Genomic DNA, 7,522 nt, shown 5'->3' with positions numbered 1-7,522 from the left:
TAGTCCAAAGCTATACAGTCTCTGGGTCAGAGTTGAGAGTTGAGGTTAAATTAGCCTCAGTGTGTGCCTCTCATGTATGCTAATGCATGAGAAACATCAAATTCTGTTTACACAGTCATGGAGAGTACTACTGCATATGTGAAACATGTTGCATCAAACTGTTTGTGGCTCCAGAGGGAGCTGATAAAAAAAATCTTATAAATCTGACTTGAAGACTAGAATTTTTTTTTCCTTTAGATTATTTTTTGGGCATTTTCAGCCTTTATTTTGATAGGACAGCAGAAGACATGAAAGGGGAGAGAGGGGGAATGACATGCAGCAAAGTGCCGCAGGTTGGAGTCAAACCCCAGCCTGCTGCATCGAGGAGTAAACCTTGATATATGGGCACCCGCTCTACCAACTGAGCTAACCAGGCATTATGAATACTAGACATTTTTAAATAGAAAAAGAATCTGGGGGTGTGGAGTTAGAAAGAAGTGAGTTTACCAAACCTCTGCATCCTGCTTCTCGTCTCTGCTTGAGGCTAGTGGCTCCAGGCTACATTAGCCACTACTAGCACACCCAAATTTCTGACTGAACTGTCAGTAATGTAGGCACCAGGTTTTAAGAACAAAGAAGAATGCATGGGATAATAGAATAATGCTGTGTAACTGACATTTCTGAGTCATTTTACTAACTATTCTCTACTTTTGCCATTGTTACATTACGTTTTACCATTTATCACTGTATGTAATTCACAGTGACTGCTGTAAAAGTTAAATATTATTTCTTAAGGGCTGTCAGAGAATAACTTCACTATCCAAACCTCATTGAGTTGCTTTGCCATGCTTGCTCATCACTTCCAATTTTATGTTTATCCACCTCCAGCAATCTTAATGTTCCACTCGTGCTTCTAACAGCTGTTGCTCTGCTCCTCCTGGAGTTTCAGGGTAAATCTTAAAAAAATGTTGGAACACAGCGCCTGGTTGCAGTTTCCCCAGGCTTCAAACACGCAGTCAGAGAAGTCTGAGATTATCATGAAAGACAATCAAACACGCAAGCAAATTAACACCCTGTTGGAGAACAGCTCAGTCCTCTCTTTACTTCATCGAGCGGTAAAACAAATACTTTGGGCACTAACCATGGGAGGTCATCGCCACTGAATTTATTTCTGACTAAGCCTGAAGTGTTTTTGTCCTCCAAGTGCTTGTTGGTTTGTTTGATGTCTGTTTGTTCATTTTGTCACAAGATAGCAAACATTACCATAACAGATAGAAGGTGGTGCAAATATTTTCACAGGGCCCCCCTCCTCCCTTTATAAACACATGCATATTACCACTTCCAGAGTGTATCTATCACAATGCAAACAATTATAAAAATGACTCAAAGATAGAGCACTGTGCCACATCACATATACATACTGCATACACAGTCACATACATTGATACATAGTACACTCACAATGTAGTCACTGCTGTCCATGGTGCTGATCATGATATAGGTACCATTTTATATGTGATTATGCAAAACATATATTGATGTATGTATCCTAATATAGCATTTGCAACCTACTTGAAAGTGAGAGAGTAATGTGGTAGTTCAAAATCAGTTCATGCATTAACTTATAACTGTTAGGCAGTCTTATTAAGTGTTACCAAATAATTCATAATCTGAGCTACTCTCATCCCCGACCACCATATGCATCAGCTTTTGTGGAATATAGTTTATTCATAAATGAATGAATTGCTCCCTTCGTGTCACCCAAGACAGCTAGCCTCTTAAACTTGTACTCCTACCTAATTCCGTCCTTTGATTGTCAACATTATTGCTAATTCAGATCTCGAAAGTAAAGCTGACAACCATTCTATGCTCTCACATACAGCGCCGAGGTTAATTAATGCTCCTCGTCTCTCTCTCTCTCTCTCTCTCTCTCTCTCTCTCTCTCTCTCTCTCATGGTTTTCTCAGAGATTTGAAAAGCATCATTCCTCTCCGCTCTCTCACTTTCTGATTTATCCTTTCTACATACTAATTACTTGATGTGCCATTGCTCTGGGTTTTTAAGAGAATGTTACAGACTTTAAAGTCAAACCAAACATTTTTTTTCCAATCCACAAGGCTTTTATTTTGTGAACACACCATCTTAAGAGAAGTGAATGTATGTTCAACAACAGATCAGTCTCTCAAATGGGCTGATTTGTAAGGAGACCAGATGATTGTTATGTGGATTATCTGGCCCAATTGTTGGAATGGCAGTATGTCTGTAGCTCCCTTAGCAAGTGATGGTACCTTACAAAGTGTAACATTTCATTGAAATGCAATATTGTAATATATAAAGGGATCATCAATGTATTTGTATAATGTTGACTTATGTCTTGTTTGTCATAAGCCTAAAATATGAGGGGCTTCTCCAAAAAAAGAAAAAAAAGATAGTATGGTGTTTTCTCCTGCTCCACACTGGCTCCTTTGTACTGAACCCAGCTTTGACATCAACTGGGTCAAACATGAGGGAGGGAGGGAAGGAGGGCAGCAGCTGGACCCAACCGTCAATGTCACCCTTGTTAGTCAACTTCATCGATGTCAGTCACTGGTGTTTCGATTTATTTCACTCTTTTGTGTGTTTCTGAGAATGCTGCTATGAGGACCCTCAGACATGTTAATTGTATCTTGACTGCTGACAGACAACACATGCATGTCGACGATAAACAGATGAACTATTGAAAGTTATTGACATGTACCCTGCACTAATTCAACACCTCTGAGGTGAGAACATGTAAAACATCTCTGGATCGTTGTTAGTTTATTTGCATTGTGCATATTAATTTGAGAAAAACTCTGCAACTTTGCCCTTACAAATGAAATGTAAAAATATTTTTAGACTCAACTGATTTAATCTTTAATCTTTGTGACTGTTATACTGTCTAAAGAATGCATGCAAATTATTAAATTACCCACATATTTTAGTGTAATCAAAGGATTTAAAAAGCTCAAATACAGTAAATGTCACCAAATACCAAGAAACAATTACTCATATTAGAATGTATAACCCACTCTCTGTTCCAAGTTCTGAACCAATGGCTCCATAAATAATGACTGGCAGCTGAAATGGGACTTTGTGACTTTAAGATGTGACTGGGAGATGTGGTCTATCTATTGTTGATGAGACAAAAGCGCGAGTCAGATTCATATAGGAGTGGCGGGGAATAACCTCTCATATCCTCATATCACAGTCACAAAGCCACCCAGCAAAACTTCAATAACCCCCTGCACTTCTTTCTGGACATGGGTGAGTGCACACAATCTTTATTAACTCTTATCATCTATTATTAATGTGATTTGAAAATATGGATTTCAATAACTTACTAATGTTGCCTTTAATATATCCTTTCTGTCCTCAGACATCATGTCTCGTGCACTGGGGGCAAGATTTGCTGCAAACTAATCCTATGTTTCATTTATCAAAAGTACTGTATTTTGATATCCACAGATGGATCATTGATTTATCGCTGATTCACCCTTGTTAATTATATAGTTTAACATACAAGGATGATTTCAGAAGACTGAAAAGGTAACAGCACATGGGCTCAGCCAGGATTACTTGCTTTGCAATAAAGAAAGAACTCCTCTTTACCTCTTCTAACCCCTTTTCACCATACACAAGACTGGAATAAGAGTGGCTGACAGAGATGGGCATTGAATCTCATCATGCCAAGGCCATGCCAGGTCACTCATGTGAAAGATGTCAGATACTCCCACATGTGTCACGGGTATAAATTAGCAAATTACAATGAGAGCTGTGCACCCAAACAACCTCTGCTAACAATTTTTTTCTCACTTACAAACAACTTGTGTGCTTTCATACATTTCTTTGGACAGCTTTTGAGTCTTGATTGATTATCTGGCATCTACTGTCAATGCATTGATGCCTTTTGCACTGAATTTAAATAGAGGCTATGATGGCCTGTATCAATTTATCACTGCAACCAACCACTGTTGCAGCAGGGCACAGCTGAAGCGTGGGCGTCATCATTTTGGGACTCTAGCAGTCTTCCTGCAGTTACTATTTATACTTTAGTAGCAGTTTGTTGAACTCAGAGCCTCTGTTCCTTCCAACTAAAATCCAATCATTTGTGAAATTGGCATGAGGGAGGCTAGCTGTTTTATCTCAGACTAATGTTTGCATGTATGTTCTTATTTAATGTGTGTTATTGTAATGCTTGGTTTTGATGCAACAATTTACTTAAATCCAAGACAATTTTCTTCCATGGGAGACAATAAAGTAACCATAACCTTAAATTATCAGAATGTTATATTGCACTGACATAGTTTATATGCACCTAAGGATTTCAAAATGTGTAGCGACAAAACTCTACTTTTGAGTGGAGTGTTGTTGTTGGGAAGATATTCAAATTGCCCCTCTCGTTCATTATGCTTCTACCCACTCTTGAACACCCCCGCCGGCATTGACACTCAGTGCCATGGTACCAGTCTTAGCCAGCTGTGGAGGGAGGATGGCCTGAGTAGTGGTGTAGAGACGCTCCTGGTGACCCCTCTGCCACCACTGTGTGTGTGTAATGTGGCACTATGGTCTTTGTTTGTTTGACATCGCTGCCCTTTGTTCCTTCCTGATCATGGCAAAGACAATGGATATTGTATCTGCAGCCACAAAGAGAAGCTCTTTCTTCAGGCCCCTGAAGCCAGGGTTTCACCACTCTCCACCATCTCTCACTCGCCTGGTGACGCCTGTGACCGCTGAAGAAAGAGGGCAGGACCAGAGTTAGTAGGGGCTGAGCTGTGAGGTGTTGGTACCAGCAAAGAAACTGCCACATACAGATGAAGTCAGCGCAGGGACTTATTTTACTGTGGCAATAGCTCGTAGGCAGCACTGTACATCACTGGTTGGCATTGGGATCTCTCTTGTTGTGGAGTACAGGATCAGAAGCAGCAAATGTTTCCGGTCAGGCAGCCTTGGCTTTGCAAAGCCTTAGGTGCTTTCCTCTATCCCATTTCTGCCAATGCATGTATTAACACTGTGGATATTTGCTACCCGCTTCAACAGCACAGCTTACACTGGAAGAAGTGCATGAGATTGTAAAGTCAGTGGTGACTGCTTTTGTTTGGACGCTTTATTGGGATCTGCTACTTGAACTCTTGATTGTCACTAATTTTTTTTCTGTTGCTTTCTTGCCTGTTGCTGGGGTTTTGGTGTATGCTCATGGATTTGCACACAGAGCAAGGCCTTTTTCATAGCTCTCCCAACAGGGTAAAATAGTTCCCCACCGTGGCGTAGATGTGTTGTGTGGTTATATGTGCGGTGTGTGCCGCCTGTGTGCTGATGTATTATGCCCCCTCAGGTTGCTATGAGTGCTGTATCCGGTGCATTGGGGCAGTGCCCTACCCATCCCTGGTGGCCACCCTGCTGTGCTATGCTGGCATGGCATTATTTTGTGGCTGTGGACATGAAGCGTTGTCCCAGACCGAAGTCCTCGTCGAAACTTACTTCGCCCGCAATGTTCAAGACTTTGTTGTCATGGCCTCCTTGTGAGTGAAACGTCAATTAATTCTCTGAATTGTGACTTTTGACCTCTCGAGAATTGTTTCATTTTACTGTTTGACCTGACTTCTCCCTGTGACTATCCCAGTATCAAATACTTCCAGTACGTGATCTATGGCCTGGCATCATTTTTCTTCCTCTATGGTATCCTGCTGTTGGCTGAGGGTTTCTACACCACAAGTGCTGTAAAGCAGACCTTTGGTGAATTCAGGAGCACCCAATGTGGCCGCTGCCTCAGCCTGACGGTGAGAACAGGGAGGAGGGACAGGGGGAAGTAAAGAGGGAGGGGAAATATGATGTAAGTTCATTGTTAAGATGCTGAATACTGGTTTGTTTAAGCTTCTAAGCTCAATGCAATGTTCTTTGTTTCCACAATTTCTAAACAGAATCATGAATTATGGTTGATAGCTGATTTAATGGCACCACATTTATCACACTGAAACCTGGGCTACCTACGCTACATCTCTGTGACCTGATGTTCTGCACTTTTTATTAACAGTTTATCATAGTGACGTACATCTTGGCTTTCATCTGGCTGGCAGTGTTTGCCTTCACTGCTATCCCAGTCTTCTTCTTGTTCAACATGGAGCAGACCTGCCACAACATCAACATCCTGGCTGAAACAACCCCCAGCATTAATCAGCACGGCTGGATTTGCATGGACGCCAGACAGTATGGTGCGTTGTTCTTATAATGATTGACCGCATGCCCACCTGATGAGAATGCCAATGTATCCGTGAAAGCTATGAATTAGTCATTGGTGGGTGGATGCAAAACTGCTTGTTGAATTAGTTATAAAATATTAAAGATAACTGGACCTTTATCTTAACTTCTTCACTACTGATATGCTGTATGCAAGCAGGAACTAAAATGCGTCATATCTAATCATGATGCAGCAATGGTAAGAGATACTTAAGTCATGTCTTCATTTAAGGTCTGCTTCCTTGGAATGCAATGCCAGGCAAGGCTTGTGGATTGACCTTGGCATCTATTTGCAAAACCAGCGAAGTGAGTAGCTGAATCCAATATTTCCTTTCACACACTTCAGAATTTCATCAGCATCATCAACCTCATGTTAAAATCATTGTGCAGAATCAATGTAAAATCTACTCTAAATCATTAATGAATGGGTGTTTAAGCAGACATCTTTATATAGGCTAATGAAATAACACAAACATACAAGGGATTGGTTCAGTTCTCTAAATATACACTAAACTAACCTGTGTTTGTCTTACAGTTCTACGTCACCTATGACTTGTACATAGCTGCATTTGCTGGTGCCGCTGTCACTCTCTTAGCACTGGTGAGCAATGACTTTGGCAATTTGCATGATTTCTAGTCAGATTCAATATTTCATGTAGTGTGTTAGATTTAGTGGCATCTAGCGGTGAGGTTGCAGATTGCAACTGTCAGAACACCCCTCACCCCTCACTCCTCCCTTTCCAAGAGTGTAGTAAAACCTACAGGGGGCATTCAGCTAACGTAAAAAACACGAAAGGCCCACTTAAGAGCAACTTTTTTTCATTTTTATTTTCCTACTCTGTCTCAATTTCTTGCTTTGCAGTTTTTGTATCTGGCAGCCACCACCTACAACTACGCAGTCTTGCGGTTCCTGGGCAGGAAAGGGGTCCGCTAAGTGCACCCAGTCAACCCCCACCCTTTGGCTATGAGATGGACAGTCAACACTTCCATTCATCCTCTGGGAAACAGCAAACCTGGATCACCTGCTATAGTATTTCTTTAGACCTAGATTCACACTCAGCAGCAAGCTCCGGCCTCCTCAACAAATCCTCCTCTCAGATGATTCTCTTAGCTGTGTTGTTCATTTTCCTCTAGCAGGTTGCATCTCTCATTTTTTTTTCTTTTTGTGACGCTTCATTGGTGCTGATGCTGTTGTCAGATTGTGATGCATGACATAAAATCATAACTGCCTGCACTCCATTCAGTGTTTACTGATGCATATTTTGGTTCTGAATATGATTTTGCTGCTG

The 7,522-nt window shown here is 41.2% G+C and overlaps 1 protein-coding gene across 1 annotated transcript; it reads left to right on the top strand.

Moving 5' to 3' along the window:
- The first annotated feature begins 4,620 nt into the window (after window positions 1-4,620).
- On the top strand, window positions 4,621-7,267 carry plp1b (proteolipid protein 1b). Its single transcript, XM_078266745.1, has 7 exons — window positions 4,621-4,753; window positions 5,332-5,518; window positions 5,620-5,776; window positions 6,031-6,208; window positions 6,466-6,539; window positions 6,769-6,834; window positions 7,096-7,267. Exons 1-7 carry the CDS (start codon window positions 4,621-4,623, stop codon window positions 7,165-7,167), a joined length of 867 nt encoding a protein of 288 aa, XP_078122871.1. The 3' UTR covers window positions 7,168-7,267.
- The last annotated feature ends 255 nt before the right edge of the window (window positions 7,268-7,522 follow it).

The sequence above is a fragment of the Sander vitreus genome, chromosome 13, assembly GCF_031162955.1.
Source record: "Sander vitreus isolate 19-12246 chromosome 13, sanVit1, whole genome shotgun sequence".
NCBI lineage: Eukaryota > Metazoa > Chordata > Actinopteri > Perciformes > Percidae > Sander > Sander vitreus.
The sequence above is the reverse complement of the archived record's forward strand: the minus strand, read 5'-3'. Positions and strand labels throughout refer to the sequence as shown.

What these genes read in the sequence shown, in the direction of transcription:
- plp1b (XM_078266745.1), top strand. Translation starts at nt 4,621, where the DNA reads ATGGATATTGTATCTGCAGCCACAAAGAGAAGCTCTTTCTTCAGGCCC. An exon ending in AGAAAGAGGGCAGGACCAGA is followed by an intron (nt 4,754 to 5,331) that starts GTTAGTAGGGGC and finishes ATGCCCCCTCAG; the next exon opens with GTTGCTATGAGTGCTGTATC. An exon ending in CTGTCACTCTCTTAGCACTG is followed by an intron (nt 6,835 to 7,095) that starts GTGAGCAATGAC and finishes CTTGCTTTGCAG; the next exon opens with TTTTTGTATCTGGCAGCCAC.